The sequence below is a fragment of the Oratosquilla oratoria genome, chromosome 5 (genome assembly GCF_046742065.1).
Source record: "Oratosquilla oratoria isolate Oo_2021 chromosome 5, ASM4674206v1, whole genome shotgun sequence".
Lineage (NCBI taxonomy): Eukaryota > Metazoa > Arthropoda > Malacostraca > Stomatopoda > Squillidae > Oratosquilla > Oratosquilla oratoria.
The window spans coordinates 31,306,129-31,333,869 of record NC_134781.1 but is presented as its reverse complement, the minus strand read 5'-3'; the positions used below and the strand labels follow the sequence as shown (position 1 = coordinate 31,333,869).

At 42.4% G+C, this 27,741-nt stretch overlaps 2 protein-coding genes across 2 annotated transcripts in view; both read right to left on the bottom strand.

Annotated features, from left to right (window-relative positions):
* Positions 1–18,859, bottom strand: part of Aprt (adenine phosphoribosyltransferase) — a 40,241-nt gene extending 21,382 nt beyond the window's left edge. Inside the window, exon 1 of the mRNA XM_076185109.1 lies at positions 18,745–18,859. The gene's annotated coding sequence lies outside the window, so the exon portion shown is untranslated. The remainder of the gene's footprint in view (positions 1–18,744) is intronic.
* A 3,903-nt stretch (positions 18,860–22,762) lies between these two features.
* LOC143025439 (uncharacterized) lies at positions 22,763–25,997 on the bottom strand. Its single transcript, XM_076185107.1, has 4 exons — positions 25,782–25,997; positions 23,930–25,653; positions 23,042–23,685; positions 22,763–22,894 (listed from the first exon to the last, which is right to left on the bottom strand). The coding sequence occupies exons 1-3, from the start codon at positions 25,785–25,787 to the stop codon at positions 23,151–23,153; spliced, it is 2,265 nt and encodes a 754-aa protein (XP_076041222.1). The 5' UTR covers positions 25,788–25,997; the 3' UTR covers positions 22,763–22,894; positions 23,042–23,150.
* Positions 25,998–27,741: the final 1,744 nt, after the last annotated feature.

Sequence of the window (27,741 nt, the reverse complement as noted above, 5' to 3'; positions counted from 1 at the left end):
ATTGAGAGACGTTTTGTTGAAAATATTTGTCATAATGTTATCCATTTTCACGAGAACTATGTTTAAAACAAACATTTCCTTAACACTTATTGAGAGACGTTTTGTTGAAAATATTTTGTCGTCTACTAGTTTGCATTCTAAACACAGCATACAGTGCCATAATTTGGTGATGACGTCACGAGGGATACCAACACAAGCCCTGTTAATAATAATAAAAAAAATGTCAAGTAGCGAAACAGACTATTCCTTTAGCGATACTGAGAGATTTTCATCGTCTTTTGGGAATAGTCCCGACCCCCTAAATATCTTTGATAACAGCCAATATCAGGGAATAGACGGCTTAGTCACGGGCTGTCAATCTGAACCGGAATATCTCTCCCAAGAAGAGTTGGCGTCTCCAGACTTCGATCAACCCGAAAACATGTGTAAATAAAAAATGACAAAATCTAAAATATGCCCCTTCTGTAATTTACTCTATTAAATTACAGTCTGGTTTTATTCTAGTTACCGAACAAAGTTGGGTTATGTGTTTGGTGTTTGTATGAAAATATTGGTCAAAACTCCTTAGTCAAGCTTATTGATGAAACCCTTCGTAGCAATCATTGCCCTTTTTCCTAGTGCAAAACCACAACACTTAATATCCTGAAAAGAACTCAGGGCAAGTATAAGGTGTGCGAATTGTCATCATCTCATGATGGCAACTCCTACGTACCCTTGCAGGCGACACAATGCACCTGTATGATAAATTAATGTGTATTTCATACAAAATATGGTGAGTTTTATACTATGAATACCTTAGGCATAAATGTATTCCATTTCAACACCGATTTCTTTTTTGTTTTTTTCCGTAACGGATAGACGAAAATTGGGACGAGGTGGCAGGAACGCTATCTGTGATTTGATTCGATTTATTTCAGTATCAAACCATTTTACAAGCAATCCGAGCCAATACCAATACAAAATAAATAAAAATACAATATACAGAATATAGACTGAGTCACAGATAAGAATATAACAGTTACAATATACTAAGGATAACTCAAAAAAGCCCAATGAGGGGTTTACTTCCAGTTTCCGTGGGTATTATCGTGCGGGTTTCTCTCTCGTAGCATGCGGATTCTTCTTAGATTCGCAATAGATTCCTCGAGGAAATTGTCTACACAAATAGATGATGAGGCTGCATGGTAGGTGCAATTGGCTCGAGTGGATTTCCCAACGCATACCCACTTTACATGTCTGGCTATTTCCCTGTCCGGCTTTGGAAAGGTAAACACCCAGACTCCTCCTTTACTGCGATTTTTGCTACAGATTCACATAGATGATAGAACATATATTTTTGTGGACTTTCCTCTTCTTTGGTGGTTGACCCTCTTCATCAATCACTTTCTGGACACACAAGTCTAAGTTTGATATTAGGTAGCTTGCGTCACGTAACACGACCACGATGAATTAAAAAAACATTGACGTAACTACGAGGTAGATGGCGCCACGGGTAGGTTCTGCAAAAATTGCCGTAGCAGCCGAATTTTTTGCCAGACATGATTTCAATTAAAAAAAAAGTTTTTGTGTAATTTATTTAGGTAATCTTATCTTTGATAAATAATAGAAACTTATTCCGGTACAATTAGACACCTTTTTTCACGGTGGCTACCCTCGGTAGCTGAACAAGATTGATCAAGTTTCCATTTCCCTCCCCTCATTGCATCTTTATTAGATTATTTTATATCATTACTCATGGACAACAAAATGGAGACTGAAATTGCGTTTTTAACCAATTTAGAATATTTCTTTTTTACATAGTCTTATTTTGAAGACTTTCTAATTCATCTTGGGTGATTTCTATCCGAAATGGAGGACATGGCTTGAGGAATACAAACCATTATTTTTTCTTTTAAAAGTATTTCTATACATTCCACTGTTTCTGTCTTCCTGATATACTTATACTTAACGTTTACAATTCTTAAAAGCCTGTACCTTACTTTCAATATACGTGTTCATACTGTCACAATTTTCGGATTGTGACACCCGGCTCGCTGTATCCCCCTTCCCATTTTCTTTCGTCTGATTTCTCCCCGTTTCGGACTCCAATTCCCTCTCCTCTTGGGAATTACTGGAATTCTTAAGACCCCTAGTAACTATTTCTTGATATTTCTCCTTCTCCTTATCCTCATCAACTGTTGTGCCATTTTGACAATCAATTACAGTGCCTTAACGAAGTGAGAGACTTCTAAATATCTAGAGAAACCCCCCTCCCTTTAGATTCGTGTTCCCATAGCCTAGCCCAAGGTCTAAATATACAGGTCAGACCGTTTACATTCTTCTGCGCAGCTTCTGACGTCATTTGGCTGAGTCCATTTTCTCTTTGTGATACACTGAAGAAAACTGTGAAACGCCAAGGAAGACAGGAACTATAATATTTTATATATTATATATATATATATATTATATATCATATATATTATATATTCATATATATAGACAGGAACTATAATATTTTATATATATTTATATATATATTTTATATAATATTTGTCAGAATATAACTAATTGCGTGGAGCGATGCGAGCGAAGGCGACGTCATTTTCGAACGACGGACCAGCTTCAACTGACAGCTATAGGACCCGCTAACCCCACTTTGAACAGCCAGGTGACGTTCACGGGCCCGCTGCGCCAACTCCCTCGAAATTCGGTCGGAAGTGGTTAGACCTTATATTCTTAGATCTTCTTAGATCTTGGCCTAGCCCAACGGTTTTCCGCGCCCAAGCACAAAGCGACCTTGTTCCAGCTTCGTGCGAACACCCCCACCCCCCTGCGCGCTGCCACATATTTGTTTAAGCTAGGCAATTAGAATAATTAAGATCGTATCTATCACGCTCGTGAATATTGTCTACCCTAAAGGAACAATTGGAACTGTGTCATCTTTCGCATAAACATTGTTCGCAGTTCCCTTCAAAACTAGTGACGGAGACGTAGAACTATTGGCAACATTGGACGTTGGTTGGCGGACAATTTGACCTCATATGCCGCGGGACACAGGGCAGTCTCTCCATTGAGTTCATCTAGGGAGGTCGGGTCGTTTTGTGTCTCGGAACTTCATCGCGCCCTCTCCTCCCTTTGCGGCTTTCGAGAACCTTCTTCCTCTAGTGACTGATTACGTGTAGTAAGACCCGACAAGTGATATGGGTACAGACCCCTCCCGCCGGAAACTCCTCAAAGTGCAGTGTACGATTGACCAGGAATACGTCGGTGAAGTGTGTTGCTGGCAAAGCCCATCTCAGCGCCCGTCCTTCCACCAAGCTACGAGGTCGGTCAGTTTCCCGCTCCGATCCACACAAAGCCTATCTTCGTTTGCGGGGTCACGTTGCTAGATTAGGCTACAAGTCGCAAATTGGGCTACTTTTGAAAGCTCGACGCGACTTGAATTTGAGTTTTGCGACTTGCGATATTTTGGGCTACTTTTGAAGTAAGTTGGGCTACTAATGAGAAGACTGGTAGTTATTATTTCTGCATTCATGAAGACTAATAGAGTAGTGATTATTTCTGCATTCAGGAAGTAATTTTGGCATATTTTTGGCGACAGCTGGCATTTTTTTCTTGGTAAAACCAACCAGGCAACCCTAGTCCGATTTGAGACTGCTACGTAGGATGAAAATTAACAGGAACGTATTCAACGTGCTAGATCGTCCTGCTCGCTTCTCGGTCCACAGACGCACAGTACGAAATGTACGTATTCGAATATGAAAATTAACAGGAGCGTATTCAACGTGCTAGATCGTCCCGCAGAGGTTCAGTACGAAATGTATGTATTCGATTAGTCAGCCTATGTGACGGGCGATTGAGGATTATATTGTTGTGAGCTCCACAGATCTAGAAATGAAGAGGTGGTCAAACTACTAGAAAACGTTTCAGTCTGCCTGGTTAAAGGATCCCCTGTTTGAAATATGGTTAGCGGAAGTGAAAGAGGATTGAAATATGGCACGTTGTAAAGTTTGTAGAACGAACATGAGAGCTCACAGAACGGATTAAAAAAAATCACAGTGAGTCGTAAACAAACAAAATGTATCGAAAGTAAGTGACAAGCAAATGAGCAAGTCTGTTCTATCAAAGAAGGAAGATAAACTTAGTAAATTTTAAATTCGTCTCTCTGTATATGTAGCATGTCATTCTTCTATTCAGTCAATTGATCATGTGAATGAACTCTTGAAAGTAGAAATGCCGTCAACATCAAGTACGAGCTCCTGCAAAATATATATATATATATATATATATATATATATATATATATATATATGTATATATATATATATATATATATATATATATATATATATATATATATATATATGTATGTATACATACTTATATATTGGGCTACTTTAGCCAGAAGTTTGCGCCTTTTAGTCCTGCATCTCGCGACTTTCGACAGTTTACATCTGGCAACTCTGTGCGGGGTTAGTACCCGCTCGGACCTTAATTCTGAAGGTGGTCCGGAGCCGTTCATAAACACGGTTTGTTGTCCACGCGATGCCACTGTTATCAGCTCCCCGACCTCAGGGAGAGCAAAGGGGCTTTATAGAGTGCACACAAGAAATGTATTGTGCATGCTCACTAACAAAGCATCAAAATGTCAGTGTGTAAATAATTATCCAATATTAGTTTGCCATATTAAATTTACTTTTGCTATTTACTAAGTTTGACCGTATCTACCTGCCCCTCAAAATGGCAATATGTCACCGGTTGGAATAGCCAACTCTATGCACAGGGTAGGTGGAAGTCTGGGGGAATGTATTATATTTCCTAATGTCCTTTTTCATTATTTTTCAGAAATGGGGAAACTTTAAGAGAAATAACAATATCTAACCCATGGTGGGGTGGGAACCTGAGCCGTAATTTGCTTAGTGTGAACCAAAAACGACAAATAAATCCATCAATTTACCGAAACCCTGCACTGGAAATCAAGTAACATTATCCCCAAGTATTATTAATTATGAAAGAATCCAGGTCCGATTTTCTGTAATATAGGCGATTGTCGTCGTTAACACATCGACGTTGATATGTGAGCAGTACTCGCCCGATTAGTACTGCAGTCCGTATTTAATTGCCAGTATTAGGCAATACCTATCCAGAAGCATTAACTTCCCTAAAAAAAATAACCTATCACCATCACTTAAAATCACTTCAGCTCACCTAACCTAATCGAAACTAAACAGAGGCACCAGAAAACTAGTATCCCTTTTTTATCATGTATGCTGCCAAGCTACTTTAGTCTATATTTTGGTACTCCTTCAATAAAGATGGGATTAAACTTACCTCAATGAATCCTTTCCATACCAAAGGATATTTTTTTATTCTGGTTGCTGCCAAACTTTATTGTTCATTTGTTATCCCTTCACCAACAAAAGGCTTTATGTTTTATTTTGTAGAACAAAACAGTAATAAATTAGTCAATACGGTGTCTCTTGCATAAGACCCATAACCCATAGAAAGTGCTGGTATTCATAATATTTTTACTGCTTTTCAGATCCAGTAACACTGTCGTTAGAGGCAAGATGTACACTTGTCATTGCAGGAGCAGTGCATTGTAGGTTTGATATAAATGTATGAATATATATATATATATATATATATATATATATATATATATATATATATATATATACACTGAATGGTTCCCAGTGATCAATTAATATATTTTTTCCAACCACATATCACTTTTAATTCCGTACCATCGCAAACGAGACTGAGAATCGCTCGAAGGAGGCATCCGTGGAAATTGAAACGTAGACGAGCCGAGGATTCGAACCCAGCTAACCCGTAACAAAGTTACATTGACGTAACCCAATACGCTATCAAGAGAGATGTATATATATATACTGTATATATATATATATATATATATATATATATATATATATATATATATTGCAGTAATTCACAAGGCACACGTGAAAATAATATGCAGAAAAAAAACACTGGGAAATAAGAAGCTTAATCCGAACGTTTTCGTCTATTTAAGACATTATCAAGGAATACACAGTTACAGAGACATAGGTGGATATATATATATATATATATATATATATATATATATATATATATATATATATATATATACATATATACATAAAGTAGTAGACAAGCTAGGAACATGGAAAGGACACACAAGATGCTTCATAATCAGGTTGAGACGTATGTTTACTTTTAAGGACGTTTGGTCACATGACGTTACGTCACCCCGGCCTAGTAACACTTGGAGATTTTTTTTTACAATTTTATCAATAATAAAATCATCAAGTTTATATAATCCTAAACTTAAATTAATATTATGGTCAAAGGTTTGCTTAATGTGACTGGATTCGATAATGTTTCTTTCTAATAAAGATCTACAAGAAATTATTACATTAGAATTATCCCAGTCAGTAGGATGGTTGTGGTCTCTTACATGGATAAAAAGGCCACTGGAACTTTGCCCACTCCTTACACTATATTTGTGCTGATTTATCCTAGTTTTTAAGTCTTTACCAATGACGGAAATCATGTTGCTTTGGATACAGCCCTATAATAAATATCCAAAGCAACATGATTTCCGTCATTGGTTTGTTTAACAATGCAGTGAAGCCACCACCACCCGTGACCACACCCTATGTCAATACACCCCAAACCCCCCCTCCACCTCCTCCCACCCACTCCATCCATCTTCCCCCCAACCGACCTCGCAACCCCCTAACCCCCAACCCTCTCCTTCCCGTCTTAATGAGAACCCAACCCCTCCCATTTAATCCTTCCCTACCCCTTCCACCACCCAAGCCGGCTAGGTTCGTATATATAAGTCACCAACCGACGATTTCCTTCGTCATTTCTTTGAACGTTTAATTTTTGTAAGTAGCGGTCACCTACGGCCCATGTATCCAGATAGGATTTGTATTATTGCTGATTTATTGATATCTATTTCTATATAGTGAATTTTGTTTAGGTTAACACCTTTTTCTTTATTTCTGTATGTCGATAATATTTATGTTACAGATTTTCCTGAAGATGTCTCTTTGCAGACGAAACGTTGAGAACAAATGAATCATTTTGGCAACTTGGTTTATGCCCACCCTCCAAATGGCAGAGTATTGGTTAGAAAGCTGGAGAATACCCATAAGAAGATTAACCTCCTTAATGCTGTCGACTTTAACAACACATGCATATATATATATATATATACATATATACATATATAAATACATATATATATATATATATATACATAAATGCATGAGAAATCACATAAACTCGTGATTCTAAATATGCGGAAAAATCATCAAGGAAAAAGATAAACGGATGACCAAGCGCTTTCGTCTATTCAGACATCCTCACCCTGAGGATGTCTGAATAGACGAAAGTGCTTGGTCATCAGTTCATCTTTTTTCTTGGTTTATATATATATATACATATATATATATATATATATATATATATATATATACACAAGCCGCGGGCTTCGCCCTCCCCGGCTTCGCCGGAGGCTTGGCTGCGCAAACAGCGGCCTACGGCCGCAGCTTTCCGCACTCTAATCCCTCGTTTTCCCCTTCGGCCTCGGTCTCGAGGCGGAACCCCAACACGGGATCCCCAGCACGAAGAATAACGCGAAGAAGAACGCGAGGAAGAAGAACGCGAAGAAGAACACGAAGAAGAACGCGAAGAAGATGAAGAAGAACGCGAAGAAGAAGAAGAAGAGTACCACCTGACCCCGACTTACCCAAGCGCTTTTTCAAGAATATTTTTAGGACAAAGTGTCACCGTAATACCACCTGTCCCCGACTTCCACAGCGTTTTTTAGAAGAATATTTTTATTTAGACTTAGATACATTATATATATATATAAATACATACATTATATAAATATATATATATATATATACAGTATATATATACATTATATATAATATATATATACATACATATACCAAGGCTTTTTCCCCCTTACAAGGGAGGTAGCCAAAAAGGAAAAGGCATAAAATCATTCCCACCCATTCCATCCCTGAATACACTCCACACCCCTCCACCCTCCCTCTTATCTTAGCACCTCCTGGATGACGGGTCATCCCTGCACCTTCTCCACTGCCCTGGGTCATTATATATAATATATATATACAAACATGTACCATACACATACCAAGGCTTTTTCCCCCTTACAAGGGAGGTAGCCAAAAAGGAAAAGGCATAAAATCATTCCCACCCATTCCATCCCTGAATACACTCCACACCCCTCCCCCTCCCTCTTCCCTCTTATCTTAGCACCTCCTGGATGACGGGTCATCCCTGCACCTTGTCCAATGGCCTGGGTCAGAAGCAGTGTCGCAAGACACAGCACATCCACAGCAAGTCCGCTTCATTAAATCGGCGACCCCCCGTCTCCGTCCCCCCCCTGCATAACAGAAGACGGGGAGAAATCCCTTCGGGATGCGTCAAATTTTGCTCACACATACATACATACATACATATATATATATATAAATATATATATATATATATATATATAGATAGATATATACATATATATATATATAATATTATACATATATATTATATATAATATATACATATAATATATATATATATATATGTGTGTGTGTGTGTGTGTGTGTATATATATATATATATATATATATATATATATATTTGATGCAGGGATGACCCGTCATCCAGGAGGTGCCATGAGGAGAGGGAGGGAGGAGGGTTGAGGGGAGTGGAATAACAATAAGTAGGAAACGGAATGGGTGGGAGTGGTGTCTATGCCTCTTTCTTTTCGGCTACACCCCGTGTAAGGGGGAGGGAGCCTTTAGTATATGTATGTATAAATATATATATATACATTTATATATGTATATATATATATATATATATATATTATATATATACATATATATATATATATATATACATACACACACACACACGACAGTCGAAGTGACAACTAAGTTTGGAACTCCACGAAAGACTTCAATTTTCAAGGATCTCAACGACAAGGGAGTACCTGTGTTGTATCAATAGGGAAGGGGAAAGCTAGTGGTGTAGTGGGAGTGTGAAGAAAAGGGAGAAAGGGGGGGATTACTGAGGAAAATGGAAGGAAATGAGGAAGGGGACGAACGGACCCCGAAAGTCAGAAGGAATGTCAACAAAAGATGCGCAGACGATAGAGGTGAAGTCGAAGAGATTAATATAATTGAAAAAAAAAATAGAAATATAGATAAGAGCAGCGCAATGGAAGGTGAAGATAATTATTTCCATGGATTTAATGAGGGAGGAGATGACAACCTCCCCGATTAGCAAGTCTAGAGGAAAAACTAGCAAAAATGAACGAACAGTGGGAGGTTAGGTTCAGTCAACTTACACTAATTTCACAAAGAGTTAATACATTGGAAGAACTAAAGAAGGGAAATCAAAGCCTAAATAAAGAAATAGAAGAAATAAAAAGACAGTTAAAAAAAAGTAAAGGATGAGAATGAGGAATTAAAGAATAATAATGAAGAGAATAAAGAGTCCATAGAAAAAGAGGTTGGAAAAATGTCCAGGAAAATGGCAAAATTGAATTTAGGGATATAGTGAAACAACAGATGAAGGAACACACTAAGGACACAGTTGTTAAAGTGATGAGAAAGAAGGAGAACATAGTAAGAGACTTAGCAGATAAAAAAGAAATTTATAATTATGTTAGGAATGGAAGGAAAACATAATCCAAATAGGACTACAAGAGTAAGAGAGGAGAAAGAAAGAGTTAACAGGGTACTAAGAATATTTCAAGAAGGTAAACAGGAAATAGGGAAAAAATTGAAGAAATATATAGAATTGGGAAATACAATGTAGACAATTCCAGACCAATTAAGGTTAAATTCAGGTCACAAACGACAGCAGAGAATGTCTTATCAAAAACAGGAAAACTAGCTGAAAAAAATCAGTACAAACAGGTATGGGTAAAAAGAGATGAATAAAGAGGAAAGAGAGGATGAGAAAACAAAAAGAATCGAAGCTAAGAAAAAAACGAGAACAGAACAGAGTCAGACAAAGAGAAATTCTATTGGAGAGTAGTGGATATGAAAGTGAGGGAATGGTTCATAGTAGAGAAAAATAGAAGGGAATCAGAAAACAGGGTGGAAGTAGCAGAAAATTAAGTGTCCTTCACAAATATAGGTGGCTTAATAACAGGCTTTGCACCAACGCTCTCAGAACTATCTTATGAGGAGAGGTTGGTAAAACTTGAGCTACAGACATTGGAGCAAAGAAGAGAGGAGACTTGATAACTATCCATAATCATGAAAGGCATGGAAATTATTGATAGGATCTAATAAATGGGATAGTAGAGATACAAGAGGCCATGGAAAGAAAATCAAGAAAGACAACTATAGAAGAGACCTGAAAAAGAACAGCTTTCCCCACAGGATAATAGACGTTTGGGACAGATTAGATGAGAATGTGGTGTGTGCAAAAGCGATACGCGAATTTAAAAACAGACTAAACAAAACGAGATATGGAGACGGGACAACTTGAGCACAGCTCCCCTTCCCGTAAAATACAACTAGGTAAATACAAGCCAGAAGGATATAAAAGAAACGTACTTTTCTATGCAAATGCACTGAGTAGTAGAACAGAGTAATAGAAGGAATAGTTTAGTCTAAAACCATAAACAAACTTAAAGATAAGATTGATTGATAAAGACAGATATGAGGTCCTTCAAGTGTGGCTCCTTTCCTGTAGTACATTATAATTAGACAAAATATATCACACTGGTAACCCTAATGATCTATATGTATATGAATGGCATTATAGAAGGAATGGCAAGTTCTACAGTATATAGAAGTTGAAAAAGACTGCAGATTCTTAAAAAAAAATATTGAGACAATATATGACTAGAGTCAAGTGTGGTAAATGACCTTCATTAAAAAAAACTCGTTTATAGAAAATGGACAAAAGTACAATGAGACCATGAAAAGTTTAATCAGTAGGGTGTGGAATGATTACACTGGTCAACACCAAATTTCTTGTTTAATTTTTTTTTTCTGATTTAGGATAATTTTGATGTGCTGAACCCAAAAATCACACTGGTTTTGCTCAATCAGGTCAACTTTCTGAAGTACGCTACATATTTGTTTTTGACTGCTACTTCTGCACTATTAATGTGACTGGGATCAACTGAAAGAACCGAAGCAGCCTCAAGTATCCTGATCTTGAATCAGCACGTTTTCCCGTAGCTCAATGTGATGAAAATCCAGTACCTGTCTTTGGAGAACTTCTTGACATCAGTGACGAAAATTCCTCCAGTGTTCCAGAAGATGAAGAAGAAGTGGTTCTTAATGTTGATGCTCCACATCATTTTTCCCAAAAGGAGCTAAATGATGTAGTTCGTGATCTCAGCTTATCAAAGTCCTCTGCCGAGCTATTGGTATCCAGATTGAAGGAAAAGAACCTCCTCTGTGACAGTGCTCGCATCACCTTTTACCACAACAGACATCAAGAGTTCCTCCATTTTTTCATTGAAGAGAAGGACTTGGTGCACTGTACAAATATTGCTCAGCTTCTTCACAAGCTTGGAGTGCCACAGTATGAAACTAAAGATTGAAGACTGCTCATTGACAGCAGCAAGCGATTGCTGAAATGTGTTCTGCTTCACAACGGCAACCAGTTTGCCCCTGTACCCTTTGCTTACTCGACTACACTGAAGGAGAAGTATGAATTAGTGAAGTATATGCTGGAGAAAATTTGTTATGATCAGCATGAGTGACTTATTTGTATTGACCTGAATAAGGTGAATTTTTTATTGGGACAACAGTCTAGTTTCACCAAGTATCCATGTTTTCTGTGCATGTGGGATAGTAGGGACACTGCTCAGCATTACACAAAGAAGGACTGGCCTGTGCGGGAGGAATTGGTGCCTTACAGAGCAAGGAACGTCATCAACAATCCTCTGGTTGACAGACAAGATACTCTTCCCACCGCTGCACATTAAGGTCGGCTTGATTTTAACATTTCACCAAAGCTCTAGACAAGGATGGTGGCAGTTTCACTTCTTGTGCCATGCTTTTCCAGGATTAACCATAGAGAAGTTGAAAGCTGGCATCTTTGATGGTCCTCAAACCTGTTAGTTCATCAGAGATCCTGAATTTGAAAACTCAATGAAAGAAGTGGAACTGAAAGCATGGAAGTCTTCTGTTCTGGTCGTGAAGAACTTTCTTGGTAACAACAAAGCCAGGAACTGTGCAAAACTTGTCACCAATATGCTGACTGCTTTCAGAAACCTTGGATGCACATTGAGCATCAAAATACATTACTTATTCCAACATATGGATTGGTTTCCTGAGAATCTGGGATCAATGAGTGATGAGCAGGGGGAGAGATTCCATCAGGACATAAAAGAGATGGAGACCAGGTATCAGGGACGCTGGGATGCAGTCATGATGGCTGATTACTGTTGGACTCTGAAGAGAGACATCCCTGCTGCTGAGCATTCAAGTGGTTCGAAGAAACGAAAGTTTATGCCCTGAATTTTGCACAATAATGATGTAACGTTTAATCTACATGTACTTACCTTTATCAATGTCTATTATTCAATTTACAGAAATTGAAGTTTGTAACATTTAATAAATACATTGTTAGATTTTTTCTCCTAAAACCTTTTTTGGATGAGAAATATTAACGAAAATCAACTGATAATGTCACAAAAATGTAATCAATTTAGTCAGAAGATCGGATTTTTCAAAATCAAATTAGCATAAAAACCTGACCTGATTGAGAAAAATGGATGTCATTTTTGGATTCAGCAGTGCAAAATGGCCCTAATTTAGTTGAAAAAACAAAGACAACTTACATTTTTTCTTTTTTGTAACCCAGTGTAATGAGTAAAAGAGGACCTGGATAACATTGGTAAATATTGATTTTGGCCCATGGGGAGGAGTAATGTTAATGTAAATTTGCTTGTTAAATATTTTCAGAATTTCTATTTCACTCATAGTATTTTTGTTCTCAGATGGCTAAGGCAGTGTCTTCTTATGTAAGACTATCTGAAGTTGGGAATTTAATGTAATTTGCCCTTCCTACAAACTCTGTAAAGCAGCTTCGAAGAGTCGAACCATATCTTCTGATCTCTCGCACATGTAGCAACGTTGAAAGCAGATTGGTAAGCTAGTATCCGTAACTGTTACTAACCATCACCAACACGTGATCCACACACATGCATTATGGTGCTCGCCTTGAGCAAGACCTGTATCTTGCAGACTTTACAGATTTCCCAATTGCAAAACACCTACATAAGACAAACAACATTGCCCCAATTACATTATCATAAGTTAATATATATACACCATGTCTAGCCAGGCCCACCAACCATTAAACCCCTATATAACAGAACTAACATCAATGCCTAGAATTATTGACTAACACGTCTCACATACGACAACCCACTAACCCCTTTTATCGGACGCCTGTGCCGCCGCCAAAAGATTTGTCCAAGTCACGCACCTGGCAGAGAAGAGATCTACCCAGGTCACGAGCTTGGCTGAGGGGACTCCCCAGGGCAGTGCCGAGGTCAAGCCCCGGCACCAGGAGTATTAGGTCAAGGACCTAGCTGTATATAATCTTCGTACCTGAAATAAAGCGAATAAAACCCGGCAGAGACTTTATCTCACCCCCAAACCACCATTCCTTGTATCTAAACACTGGTTACAGCACACATCCACACACCCGCACCTACAGCCACACACACACACACACACACACACACACACACACACACACACACACACACACATATATATATATATATATATATATATATATATATAAATTATATATATATACAATCGGTTAAGTCACTATCACTTGTCACGTGCTTGCAGAGGTTCAAGTTCTTGGCTATAGCCACGTTTCAATTTCTGCATGTATGCCTCCTCGAGTTTCTCGATGTTGATGGCTTAGAATGAAAGTGAATTGTGGTTGATAAATGTAAATCTGTTCACTGGGACCCATTCAGTGTTGTACAAATACTTTCCCGATATGTATACTTACCAATTGTACTATCATGGTGGAGATGGGTTGAACGCAAAATTTCGTGTAAGTGTATGTAACTTGAGCATACGAATATATAAGAAAAGTTGCGCTCAACTTATATTTTGATGGCGGAATCGGTTAAGTCACGTGCTAGCGGAGGATCGAGTCCTTGACTGTACCACGTTTCAATTTCTGCATGTGTGCCTTCTCGAGTTTCTCGGTGTTGATGGCTTAGAAATAAAGTCAATTGTGGTTGATAAATGCACACACACACACACACACACAATAATATATATATATATATATATATATATATATATATATACATACATATAATGCCTACTACGCAATTTACCTATATAATAACACAAAATAATTGGACCTTCTTCGTCTTGTAAATTTGTAATACGAGTAGAAGGTCAATTCAATATACTTTGATGGAACAAGTGAAGAAACTTCTTTATCGATAACAACTACTATCTGTGCTACGCCTACGCAACTCATACATACAAACACATTCAGATCACAAAATTCTTCCAATTCTAACCACCGAACTCCCTGCTCCACGAAACCCTCCTAGATCTTTCTTTGTCCTTACCTCTATAATAGAACAGGTGGTGACCATCTTGTAATTGTATCAGCTTTTCTTCCGTTTTTCGGACTTCGCTCAGTCCTACGATGTCCCACTTGATGTTATGTAGTTCTTCCATTAGACTCTTCAGCCTGTGGTCTTTTGAGAGTTCTTACGTTGTAAGTATAATATATAAATATATATATATATATATATATATATATATATATATATATATATATATATATATATATACATATATATATATATATATATATATATATATATATATATATATATATATATATATATATATATATATAACGTGGAACAGCCTAAAAGATCCCCCATAAACTAATTTAAAAGATATTTTGATTGGTAGAGACGGGAATCCACAAGCGTGCTCCATGGTTATGGCTGCAAATTGGCAAAAACCAGTGTCATCCCCTCAACTGAATAAAGTCGCCTGACGACCAGATTGAATGTGTGCATGGCTATGAAGTCAATATGTACATGGTTTCATGAAGTCAAGCCTACCTTACGGACCAGAGTCACGCAGCATCATTTTATGATTGGAAACTAATCTCCACTTAAAGAAGAGTATTGGTAATTTTGAATTTTTTACCTCCTTTAAACTTCGCTCAAACTTTGTCCTCGATCACCTCAATGACCCCACCTCTTCTACGCGATATGGTCCTACTCAGACAGAAGCACTATAGTCCTTACGCTACAAGGAGTCCGTTCTGGGTAGGGCAGATGCAGGATTTCCCCTTAGTCCGACAATGCCAATTTGACCACCAATATCAAACCCTGTCAGCTTATCGCCCCAGTGACATCTCGACGTAGCAACATGGAGAAACAGCGTTGCCACATGTCGTATCGTGATATTCGTTGTACTATACAGTTTCCTTTACTATATACAGAATATATGAAAAAATACACAATAGATACAAAATAAGAGACAGAGGCATGTATTGAGGTTGATTTGGCAGCATCACGAATAAAACTACCTAGAGGTGGGTAACTAAAATGATGTAGTCAATAGTAGTGAAAAAGTGATGTTTTGAATGTATGGCCAATGTTGGGCAGACGATGCGTTTGAGTGAAAATGCGTAAAATCGTGAGACTCAGGAAGTCCAAACTTAAAGGTAATTTTAGCTCACCAGAATTATGATCTATTTATTTTTATTCATTTATTCAAATGTTTTTGTTTATCTATTCATTTATTTACATGTTTATTTTGTTGCTGAGTGGATCTCATTGCGCAGCCAATGACGCAAGTTATCAATCAAACAAAACTAGCCATTCAGAGTCCACTACCGAACAAAGGCCTCTCCTATCTTCCATGAGTCGTCAACATCCGCCACACTACTCTTGCAAACTTCTCCATCTCGTGGACAGCTCTTTGATATATCAATTCTGTTTCTTCCTCCAGTGAGCCAAACATCACCCACCAGCCTCATCAAGCCCTGTTTTAATAGGACAGTGTCGTCTGTAATATATTAGTCCAGGGATGGGCAATATTTTTAAGTGTGAATGGCAAAATCAGCCAAATATTTGATAAAACGTTTTCACGCGTGCCAACGGAATAAGATCGTATGCCTACACACGGTTATGGGCGCCCTCCACTCTCCTCCCAGGAGGCTGAGGGCCCCACTCCGCCGCCGAACGCAGCATGCAATTACCAATGGTCATACAATAGAAGTTGAATATTCATTAATTATTCTTTTTCAATGTGAGCTCGTGTGTTTCGCGTGCCGGAAAAACAAAGTGTGCTGGGTTTTGAACCCGTGCCAAATGTTGCCCAACCCTGTACCAGGGCTGCCGTCTCGTAGAAATTTGTACCAAAACGTAGAAAAATAGCGGTATGTGGCAACTGCGCGAGGAAAAATTGTCTACATATCAGCGGGCTCTTCAAAACATTTAAAAACTCAAGCTGTTGTTTAAAAAACATATATCTAGTTATCAAATAATAAATGGTACATCAACCTATATTATTTTTATTGGTAATTATGTTATCAAAATATTGTACCCCAAAAGATACGTTTTTACGGTGTAGAAAAAAAAATCTACGCTAAAGTTTCAGCTTTCTTTTAGCGATAATATAAAAAAGGATTTTCATATTTTACTGAATATGTTAGGGCATGAGGGCCTTATATACATTCAAGAATATATATAAAAAAAACTAGAACCAACATTTTGTCAAAGTTTGACATGTATGTCTTGCTATGAAAGTCGGCACACGCCTGAAGATAATGTATGCCCCGGTATGGCAACACTCTCCCATTCTACACGGCAGTGTAGAAACGCGGCAATGCTGCCCTGTACTAGTATATTAACATAATTTTTTGTCCATTTCCTTCCATTCTCATTCCTTTACGTGCACCACTCTCCTGCCACTGACCAATATTCACCTTAACCATTTTTTCTTTCATATGCTTAATTTCACACAAGTTCACTCATCACCTTCTGGTCCATAAAACGAACACATTTGTATCCATTTACCTCGAGATTTCTGTATTATTCAAGATTGAAATTTTGATCTACATAACATTTACTGGACTGTTCCTCACTTCTTACACTGATTTTACTCGTATTACTGCCACACACTACCTCCACTTGCAATCTTTGCCCTTATAGATTGCCACTACCCATGCTCAGGCGCGGATCCAGGAATGTTATTTGGGGGGGGGGGGGCGAACCGATAACCGATACTTGAAACACGCCGAGATATTTTAACCCCAAGAATAATGCTGTTGGCTTGGAGATTGGTCCAGAAACTTAAGTCTGTTTTGCTCGTAATTGTATGTAAAATCATATATAATTCACAAATATCATTCTAATCATAAATTCGCACTAAAAAGTGTTTATCCAAGGAGAATCAAACTCGAGATGAGTGAAAAATTTATATCATTATTAATGAAAATGACATGACATTAGATCGCGCTCTGCAAAACATGAATGTGTGCTTACTACTCAATTACCGTCAAATAATACAACACACCATTGATAATAATGGTATTTTGGTACCATAATACAACAGTAATACAACATTGACACCAATATACAACACAGCGCAACAACACATCAAGTGAACAGTAAACGGCGGTTCTTTTCCGAGAATTTGTTCGGGATTTGCTCCACGGAAATGGGAATAGTATTATGCACCGAGAGCAATGCAAGACCATTCATGCGTTCCTGCCCAACTGTGCTTCTAAGACAGGGGCGTGCAACCTTCTTCCCCAAAGGGCCACTAGTCACTACTCTGTTGGTATGGAGGGCCACATAACCTTACTATTTCATGTTATTTACTACGATCGAAGACATATTATGTAAGATTATACTGATAAAGATAGATAAGTAGTCTGTTACTGATTTTATTTAAATTGGGATCACAAAAATAAGAATTGTCCGAAACAAATGTATTTTCCTTACTATATATGAGCAAATGAAAGGCTACCATACCTTATTATCATAATGTACAAACATAAATAATTACTTAATATTGGTTAACTGGGATCATTATCATAAGAATGATTAAACAGACATTTTCCTGACCATTAATTAGCCAATGAAAGTCTACCCTCTCTCTGAGGGCCGCATTATAGCTTATTTATTTTGAGGAGAAAGGGAGGGAGGGCCGCAATCAAAGCCTATGAGGGCCGCAGGTTGCACAGGGCTGTTCTAAGATACGTTTTCAGTCTTTAAAGTGCTGAAAAAGACCATATTCGGGGCGCTGGGGGGGGGGGCCTGGGCCCTCCCTTGTATCCGCGCCTGCCCATGCTGTCTTGGGTATCTTCGCTTACTCTCGCACTGCACATAGGACCAGATATTTTCGCATTCATCTTATTCTCGGTTTCTTTCATTCTTGTATTAAGTCCACACGAATTTCTTTCAGACACACAACATTTCTACACTTCATCTTCGTCACAATATCCATTTCTTCTTTTTTCACTAATTTGTGGACACTTTTTGTACTCCCGACTATACTACTCCCCATCGATATCTCGTCACCGATTGACAGCCTTCATCTTTCCATAATCTCACCCTTTTCCTTGAATCAAGTTATATAACAGTTTATATAAATATACATTTTTCACCATGATCCGTGCGAAGTTCTTGTCATGGATCTGTGAAAGAATACTTACTGGTAAGAATGGAGACTATTGGATGGTCGTTGAGACGGGTCCGGTTTCTTGGACAACGTTGCTTACACTGTTGTGGCTGACTATCTCGTTGAATTTTGTCCATCCTCTAAGATCCATCCACCACGGTGTTGCCAGACGTTTGAGCACAAAAACCGACACTGTAAAAACAATAAGTACGAAGGGGAAGGGGGGGAAATATGTGGATATAGTGTAGTTGCAATGTAGGATATTTTCTTGAAGGCATACGTGATAGAAATCCATGAAACATTTTCCTTTGTCTATTTGTTACGCACGTCTTTTTTTACGCACAATTTTCGTTGATCTTTGTAAAGTTTGAAAAGAATGTGCTATAATTTTCAACTTCGTATATTTATATGTAATTGAATTTGACCGCTACTAGTACCCAAGTCAGCTTCATATCTTAGTTTATTTGATATATTTAGCTAAACACCTTATTATCAAGGGAAATTAAAAAAAAAAAAATACCCAGAGTAAAAAAAATCCATATTTTGTGATAGCACATGAAGACATTTCGCTCTAATGACTGATCATATTATTGATATAATTAATCATTTATTTATTCATTTATTTATTTATTTATTTACTTACTCATTTATTTATTTTTATTACATATTTAAACAGTTGTGATGTATGAGTGTGGGTCTGTTTCTGTGTCATTGGACAGCAGAGGGGGAGAAGAAGGAAGGGGTCAGTCTCTGGTTGTGAACAAAAATACTTCTTTGTCGCGGCTAGTGCCGCTTAAATCGTTTTTATCGGCTTAAGAAACCTGCACAGCGAAGCTATATCGGTAATCCCCTACCACACTCCTGGCCAAATGGCCACTTCCGAAAGGGAGTGTGTGGTTGGACATTCCGCATAAATCATCGGAAATTTAAAATTCCCGGCTCTGTGCAGGTGGCGCAAGCGTCTACAACCCCACCTCCCCCTCCCTATCCCCTCCCTTCTTACTCGGCCGCACGGATTGAGCCGTCACTTCAATGAGAAATGAAGGCTTCGCCTGTGGGAGGAGGGAGGGACCCTAAATCTGTGCAGGTTTCTTAAGCCGATAAAAACGATTTAAGCGGCACTAGCCGCGACAAAGAAGTATTATCGGCTGAGAAGAAACCTGCACAGCGAAGCTATGCATGAGACGAGGATAGGTGGGAGGAGAAGGTGAAGCCCAAATTGTAGTCGAGGACAGGGCTCAAGCCGTTATTACGTGTGTCTCGTATGGGAGACTATTCATCTTATCATTCAGTAGAGGGGAGACAAAAAGCATCAAGTACTTATATCGATATCAATATCAATATATATATATATTCATTTATTTGTTTATTTTTTATAAAAATAATATTGTACAATTTACATAGTGCATAAATTCTATGTAGAATATTGTATCTTGCTCAGCGGTTCCTGGGCCTTCCCCTACCCCTCGGTCGCCCTTTGCCCCCCTTCTCTTGCGAAGAGAGGGGTGGAGCCGTTCCCATGGCGACACATGGGACAGGGGTGATCGAGTGGTAGAGATACCGTGTCCTGAAGGAAGTTGCTGATGCCCAGCCCCCAAGGTCCTGCACCCGTTCCACAGAGTGGGTGCGGAGAAACGCCAGCGATGCCGCGAGGCCTCTGATGTTGTGGGCGTGGGGGGCATGGCCCGGGTCGGCCTTCTCTATAACGCGGCAAAGTAAACGCGCCAGGGACCTCGGGGTTAGGGGGTTCCGAGATTTCGAATTGTAGAAGAGATGATCCTCGGACACCCCTTCCGTGCGTTCCACGTAGTCTTGAAACGCACGGACCGGGCACAGCGGGTGTGGGTTTCCTTCCTCCAGGAAGGATGGTATACTGATAGGGCCAATCATGTCGTCCGCCTGCTCATTCTTGGCTAGGAATGTAGGTGATGGAGCGAGAGTTAGGGCAGAGCAGTCCTCCTCCAGTTTGGAGAAGGACTGGTGGCGGGTGATCGCCGCCAGCTGTGACGCCCTGTAACCCGTAGCCAGGGCGAGCAGGAAGACGGCACGTTGAAGGAAGTGTTCCTCCTCCATGATGGTCCCTTCGAACGTCAGGTACTGCAGAACACGATGCAAGGACCAGGCTAGGACCGGCTGACGTCTCGGCTCTCTCGAGGCGCGGATCCCCTTCATTAGAAGGTTTCGCGCCCTTTGTGGCACTGTGATGTTCATGCCGAAGTAGAGTGGATCAGCGAGGGCTGCGTAGTGAGCCGAGATTGTCGCCGGTGCCCTGTTGGTGGTGTCAGCTAGCCAAGACAGGAAGTCCAGAACTGTGCTAGCGGAGATGGTCACTATCGCGTGTCTCCGAAGGAAGTCCTGGAATCTCCGCCAGCAGGATTCATATTGCCGCACTGAGGATGGACGGTGAGCTCTCAGCATCTTGTCTACTGCCTCTGTAGAGAAGAGTTGGCCGAGAGCTCCCCGTAGAAACTCCAAGCGTGAAGTCGAAGTGACGCTTGGAGAGGTGCGGTAAGGCTGCTGGCCAGGCAGGCTGACCCTAGTAGAAGGGGAGAAGGGCACCACTTCATTAGCTCCCCGAACCACGGCTGAGCTGGCCAGTAGGGAGCTATCAGGAGGACCCGACCCTTGAAGGACCTGAGGGTCTGCACCACCTTCAGGAGGACCGTTGTCGCTGGAGGAGGAAATATGTAAACATACTTCCAGCGGTTCCAGTCCTCCGTGAAGGCGTCCGGGCCTCCTGCGCGTGTTCTGTGGTTGTAGGAGAGGAAGAGGGGGAGCTGGGTCGTGCTCGGGGAGGCAAATAGGTCCACCTCCGGGGTGCCGTAGCGGAGGGAGAGCGACTCGAACACTTGTGGACGTAGTTGCCACTCCACCGATGTCTCCCGGAACCTGGATAGAGCGTCCGCCCATTCGTTCTCCCGGCCCGGAACATACTTCGCCGAGAGAGAAATGGCCCTGCGTGATGCCTCGGCGAAGATGTCCTCCGACAGGGCTAGGAGTGGACCTGATCGGGCCGTACCTTGCCTCTGCACGCACTGTACTGCCGTCACATTGTCCATATCGAAGCGGACGCTCGTGTAGGAGATTTCGGGGTGCCGTTCGAGCCATTCTTTTACCACTATCAGCTCCCGAAGGTTGATATGTAGCGACCTTCTCTCTTCCGACCATCCCCCGCACGCTTGATGTCCCCAGCTCGACTGGAAGCCCCACCCTATGTCCGAGGCGTCCGTCGCTACTGTTATCCGAGGTGGGGGCGGGGACCATGGGACTGACTGGCGTAGGACCCCTGGCCGAAGCCAGGGACGTAACAAGCTGTGGAGTGTTGAGGGTACCGGCCTGGGAAGGTCGCGCGGGAAGAGTGGGATGCTCCTGTTGACCTCTCGCGTTAGCCGTCGGTGTTTCAAGCGGCCCAGTGGAAGGGCCGGGGCCGCGAAGTTGAGGCAACCTAACAGGCTCTCCCACTGACGGCGGGAGAACGTTTGGGAGAAGAATGCCCTCCTGACACAGCGGAGTGTCCGAAGAGCGTTGTCTGGAGCCAGTGACAGGGAGGCGTTGATCGTGTCCCACTCGATCCCGAGCCAATGAAGTTTTTGTGTAGGGGTGAGGGTAGATTTGTCCCAGTTTACCTTGAAGCCCATCTCCGTCAAGATTCTTAAAGCCACCGAGACATTGGTTGATGCACCCTCCTCGGTGGGCGAATGTATCAACCAGTCGTCCAGGTACATGAGTGTGGAGACGCCTGCCTCCGCCAAGCGTGCGCCTACCACTCTCGCTAGCTTTGTGAAGACCCTCGGGGCAAGCGAGAGTCCGAAAGGGAGTCTGGTAAATTGATACGTCTCCCTCCCGACCTGGAACGCCAGGAACCGGCGAAATCGGGGGTGGATGGGGACATGCCAATATGCGTCCTGAAGGTCCAGGGACGCTAACCAGTCTCCCTCCCGGAGCACTGACCGAACCTGAGCCACCGACACCATCTTGAATCGCAGGGGTTTCAAAAATTTGTTCAGTGCGCTCAGGTCCATAACCAGTCTCGTTTTCCCTGGGTCTTTCTTTGGTACGGTAAAAAGACGGGACAGAAAGACCCGACCTGTCGCTGGTTCCACTATTCCTTTTTCCTTCATGTCTCTCACGTGGGGCAGCACTGAAGAGGACACCTTGGATGACGCGGGAGGGTGGCGTAGTGGCTGTGGGAGGAAAGAATAAGGAATCAGCTTATCGGTAGTAATGTGTATATCCCCCCCCCAAGCCTGAAGGGCTGGGGCAAGTTACTATCCATACTATGTAAGAGTATCACCACAGTTCCCTCAGAGGATAAAGGTAAGGAGACCCACCGGGAGAGAGACCCAAGGCCAGGTGAGTCCCTGGCGGATGACCCTGGAGGCCCATCCGTGCGCAGGCCACGCGTGGTGCCAGCCCAGGAGACACCCCACTTGGGGGCCTTCAGAAGTTCTTGAACTTTTGCTGTTGTTGCTGCTGATGTTTTCGTTGGTTGGTGGTCCTCTGGGGTTGGGAGGAGGTGTGGTGTTGCGATTGTTGGCGCCGAAATGTCTGGGGCTGTTGCTGATGCGGGCGCTGGGTTATCCTCCCTGTGGGTGGTGGACGGTATGCCCGCTGTTGTTGTTGATGTTGTTGTTGTTGTTGTTGTTGTTGGCGCGCGTATGGGGGCGGGCGCCTGAATAGAGAGTGGGACCTGTAAGCAGGTAAGGGCCGAGGTCTCGGTTGGGATGGTTGTTGGATCTGGATGACGGTCGGGACCGTAGCGAAGACGCGGTCTGTCGCTTCCTGGTCGAACAGACCACGGGAAAGGGGAGCTGCTCTCACCACGCCCCGGCGAGCTATCTCCGGGGCCGACCGCGCTGCAGACTGACGAGCTGCCAAACGAGCCGCGGTGAAGGCCCTCGCTGCTGGGGGTAGGGCTGATGACGCCATGTTGGCTGTACCCTCTGCCACGGTAGAGAGTGCCGCCAGGGTGTCTCTGCATACATAAAACACGCGAATCAAATTAGTAGGGCGAGAAGGATCCCGATCCCCGGAGGGTGTAATAAAGTCACATCGCTCAATTGTAGAACGTATAACATATGCGAGGCCGAGGTCGTTTCCGAACGACCTCGTCCTTGGGTGCTAGTCAAGAGGCTCCTGTCCTGGGTGAAGACGCTACCTGAGCGTCTCTCGCCAGGACAGGTCTGGACCCTCTGTATACATTGAAATATCCCACTCACCTCAATTCTTCCCGCGGGAAGTCCTCAAAGCTCGTGGCGAGCGTCGTCAGCCAGTTCCTCATCATCGCGATTGCCGTGACGGTCGAGATGGTAGAGGCAAGGTCTTGTCTGGTCGAGGCCTCCGTCGTCAGCAACTTAGTCTCCGGTTCACTAAGTTGATGGGGGAGGGCGGGGTCCCTGCCAGAGTGCCATAAGCAATCGCGCAGACCCTCCGGCGCGAAGGGTGGTGGCAGGACGACGGGGAATGATGCAGGGATATGCCGTCGAGGAGGAACCGTCTTGGGTTGGTCTTGGGCCCGCTCGAAGAGAGCAGGGATGTCTAAGGCCTTCTCCCCTTTCTCCTGCGGGAACCAGGCGTTTGGGGAGAGTGCTACCGCCGGTGAGTCCCCCGACCTGTCGACAAACATATGCCCATCAGGGTTTAAACGAGTGTTCTCCAGGAGAGCACCTAATGCGTCCAGAGTGTTAGAGGTGGAAATCCTGGAGGGCGTGGAGGCCGGGGCGGAGAGGGGTCGAATCTTATATAGAACCTTAGCCCCCTCCGCGTCGTTGGCCCACTTTAGGATAACGTCATCTCTCCTCCTCCAGCCCTCCGGTAGCGAGTAGTCGGGAGACCAGGCCACTAGCTTGTGATCTTCTCCAAACGAGTACTCCCAGGACCGGGGAAGGTCACACCATGAGAAGGGGCGGAACTCAAAAGAGTCCGTCATGGTAGGAGGATAAGGAAAAGAACTGTAGTGGTCCTCCACCCCGTCCAACCCGACGGACGTCTGATTGGGGGGTTCCTCCTGAGAGGGGCCTTCTAGTCCTATACCTGTCGCCGGCACGGAGGGGCGGAGGGAAGGACCAGGAGGGAGAGTGGGAGGGGGGGCTAGAGCCGTAGGTTCAATAGGAGGTTGCTCTGGAGAGGGGTGCGTTATGATTTGCGCGGTCTGAAAGGCCGGATAATGTGATAGGGCCGATTCAAGGACGGGGCCTATCAGGGACGGAAGGAGGGCAGCCACTTGGGCGGCCAGAGTTCCCTCTCCCCTCGTGTCGTCCTCCGGCTCCCTGCCCTTGTGGGATTTACGGCGAGGAAAAGGAGAGCGAGGAAGGGAGGGTGAGTTGGGGGGAGAGGCTGTGGAGGGTGGGGACAAGCTGAGCGTCCTGGACCTCGGTGAGGCAGACCTCTTTTTCGAGCGAGATTTCCTGCCGGGTTCACGTGAGTGAACTAGGGAGGAAGACGAGTTCGTGGGGGTGCTTGACAAAGCAAGCCGTAAGGGTTTTAAGGACCCTTGATGTTCGGATGTATGGGGCTGCCGAGAGGCCTGAGGACGCTCGGGGACACCATACTCCGCAACATCAGACTCGTCCCCTTGTACTCCGAGAGGCCCAGGTTGTCCACCAACGGAAGTCTCGGAGACATAGGGAGACGGATGGCGAGGGCGAACGAGGCCCAATTCCACTCCTAACGCCGGATCCGCCCACACCAGGGGGGGGTCGTCAGCGGATTTCAATTTCCGAGCTCTGCGCCATGCCTCCCGAAGGTGTCCGAGGGCGGCTAGCTTGGAACGGGTTTTGGGAGGAGCAGCACGAATCTCCTCAACCCGCGCTTTGCACACAACGCAGGCTAGGGGGTTAAAGCCAGCTTGTGAGAAACAAGGGGCATGGCGGGAGCAGAGGTCGTGGTGGCCGTCTGACGAGATCCTGGCTGTGCAGCCGGATTCCACACACAAGCGTTTGGTCTGAAAATAGAATAATGATAATCATAGACGGGGTGTCCCAAAGGTGTCTGGACACAACACCAAAGGGGGAAAAACTGCAGGAGAACTCCCTACGAGAACACAAGAGCACGAGCTGGAACCAGACTTACCGGCATGAAAGAAGGTGGGTTGTTGAGTGACCGACTCGTCTGGTTCCGCGATGCTAAGTGACGGCTCAATCCGTGCGGCCGAGTAAGAAGGGAGGGGATAGGGAGGGGGAGGTGGGGTTGTAGACGCTTGCGCCACCTGCACAGAGCCGGGAATTTTAAATTTCCGATGATTTATGCGGAATGTCCAACCACACACTCCCTTTCGGAAGTGGCCATTTGGCCAGGAGTGTGGTAGGGGATTACCGATATAGCTTCGCTGTGCAGGTTTCTTCTCAGCCGATAAATTATGAGTTTTAACCGAGTAAAGAGACTGAGTGCCACCCTCTTGGAGCTGCACCTCCAGACAGAGTTGAAAATGTAGATAGGCTTTGAAAATGGGAAGTGGAGAAACTATCCTCTCCGACGTACACATTGCAGGACCACCCATACCAGGTAACCTTCAATGAGAGCTCAATTTATGCATTCTCATTTTATTTTATTTTTTTATTTATCTGTTTGTCTATTTATTTATCTATTTATTTTATGTGTTTATCTATTTATTTATTCATTTATTTATTTATTTATTCATACATTTGTTTATTTGTTTGTGTATTCACTGTATATTACAAAGGATTACAAAGGCGGAGCATGCCGACAGGAGACCTTTTAGTCCATAACTAGGTCGGATGCGAAAAAAACATAATGATAAATAAATAAAAAATTATAACAATATAAATAATAACAAATAAAATAAATGCATAGGTATAGTTAGATAATAAAGATACAAGTAAACAGTAAATAATAATAAATTTACATGAAATAACAAATGCAAAACAAGCAAATGATAATAAACAAACGGATAAATAATAACAAACAAATAGATAATATAAAATAAATTGCAGGCATTACTGCTTTTTGCTTAGGTGTTTATTTAAACGAATCTTAAAGCTTCGAACTGAAATACATTATATATATATATATATATATATATATATATATATATATATATATGTATGTATGTATGTATGCATGCATGTATGTGAAAGATGAAGTGAACGCAGCTGTTAAGATGATGAGAGCAGGTAAGGCACCTGGATTGGATGGATACCATGCAGAATGTCTGAAGGAGGTACAGTTATGGTGGACTGGCTGGTGAGGTTTTTTAATGTTTGTTTAAGAGAGGGTAGAATGCCGGAGGACTGGAGGAATGCCTGTATCGTTCCACTTTACAAGGGAAAGGGGGACAAGTGTGAGTGTAGTAGTTTCAGAGGGATCAGCTTGTTGAGTGTAGTTAGCAAGGCTCACGGGAGGGTCTTGATTGAGGGGATTAGGAGAGGAACAGAGGGAGTAATTGGTGAGGAACAGTGTGGTTTTAGGACAGGTATGGGTTGTGTAGATCAGATTTTTGTGGTAAGACAGATATGTGAGAAAGCTATAGGAAAGGAGAAGGATGTTTTGGGGGCTTTTATGGATTTGGAAAAGGCTTACGATAGGGTGGACAGGAAGGCACTGTGGGAGGTACTGCAGATATATGGGATAGGTGGAAAGCTGTTAAGAGCAGTCAGGAGTTTTTACATGAGTAGTAGAGCTTGTGTTAGGATTGGAAATGGAGAGAGTGGATGGTTTGAGGTAAAGGTGGGACTTCGTCAGGGATGTGTTATGTCGCCCTGGCTGTTCAATCTACACATGGATGAGGTGGTGCGAGAGATGAATGCAAGGGTGGTGGGTCAGGGGTTAAAGAAAATGGAGAAAAGTGGGAAATAAGCCAGTTGTTGTTTGCTGACGACACTGCGCTTGTAGCAGGATCAGAGGAGGGATTAAGGAAGTCAGTGACAGAGTTTGAGGTGTGTGAAAGAAGGAAGCTGAAGATAAATGTGGGCAAAAGTAAGGTGATGAGATGTACAAGGGGAGAGAGTGACAGCAGGCTAGAAGTGAGCATAAAGGGAGAGAGACTGGAGGAAGTGAAGCGAATGTGGCAGGA

Excerpts from the sequence above, each read along its gene's own strand:
- LOC143025439 (XM_076185107.1), bottom strand. Across the intron at positions 23,686-23,929 it reads TTCCCGCGGGAAGAATTGAG|AGACACCCTGGCGGCACTCT; the intron begins GTGAGTGGGATA and ends TTATGTATGCAG.